Genomic DNA, 1,021 nt, shown 5'->3' on the forward strand with positions numbered 1-1,021 from the left:
TGAAGTAGAGAATACTATTACAGCGCTGAATATTCCCCTATTGCCTAGCTTAGAGCGCTCCACCCGATACCCGGTTTCGATTCCGTTCTTGCTTTCGATACTATTCAAGGAGAAAATCTGGAACAAGCAGGATCCCTGCCTATGGACTGGTTCAAAGATCACCATGCCGCTACAGAGTGAAATACGCCATCTTGTCCTTTCTGAATCTGAGACTACTTCCTTCAGGGACCTCTGTCGCAAAAATAAAACTACTATAACGGCAGCTCTACACACTTTGGTTGCTGGTGCTCTGTTCGTAAACCTCTCTGCGCATTACACACAGCTCCGATGTGTTGGCGCGCTTTCAAATCGGCGATGGCTGGGATGCCGGATCTGCGATGACTCCATGGGAGTGTTTGTGCAGGCTTTCCAAGACTCGTATCGTCGAGAAGGGTTTTTTGACCAGTCCGGAAATTTCAAGTTTCCATGGGACGAAGCCGTCAGGTCCAGGAAAACAATTGAGGACACAATAAATATGGAGGGAAAAAACGCAATATCAAATCTATTAAAATATGTCGGCGATTACCACAGTGAACTATTCCTGTCTAAGATAGGCAAGAATAGGGCTGATAGCTACGAAGTCTCGAACTTGGGTGTATTCGGGTCTAATCTAGAAGCAACGGTCGGTTCACAGAAGCCACTAGTTGGCAGGATGGTCTTTTCGCAGAGTGCAAATGTAACAGGGAGCGCCTTTGAGGTGTCCGCGATTACTGGTGGTGATGGATGTCTAGTGCTGACGTTTTCATGGCAGAAGGGAGTCGTAGAACTTCATCTCGTCAGCGACATTATGAAGACGATCGTAGAGCACTTGGGTACGATAATATAAGGATCAAAATAAGTCATCCCCCATATATGTATATATGCTACTTGCCAACCCAATATTTTCAAATGATTGATTGATTCAACAGCTGCTTTCTGAACTGAATTGCATAACTTGATAGTGTGTTGTCGTGCTGAATGGTCGCCCGACTGGCCGCCCCAC

The 1,021-nt window shown here is 46.0% G+C and overlaps 1 protein-coding gene across 1 annotated transcript; it reads left to right on the forward strand.

The window, feature by feature from the left end:
- Positions 1–163: 163 nt before the first annotated feature.
- HCAG_03120 (predicted protein) lies at positions 164–865 on the forward strand (the record flags this gene model as incomplete). Its single annotated transcript, XM_001542899.1, has 1 exon — positions 164–865. One exon carries the CDS (start codon positions 164–166, stop codon positions 863–865), a length of 702 nt encoding a protein of 233 aa, XP_001542949.1.
- Between the last annotated feature and the right edge of the window lie 156 nt (positions 866–1,021).

The sequence above is a fragment of the Histoplasma capsulatum genome, genomic scaffold, assembly GCF_000149585.1.
Source record: "Histoplasma capsulatum NAm1 scaffold_2 genomic scaffold, whole genome shotgun sequence".
NCBI lineage: Eukaryota > Fungi > Ascomycota > Eurotiomycetes > Onygenales > Ajellomycetaceae > Histoplasma > Histoplasma mississippiense.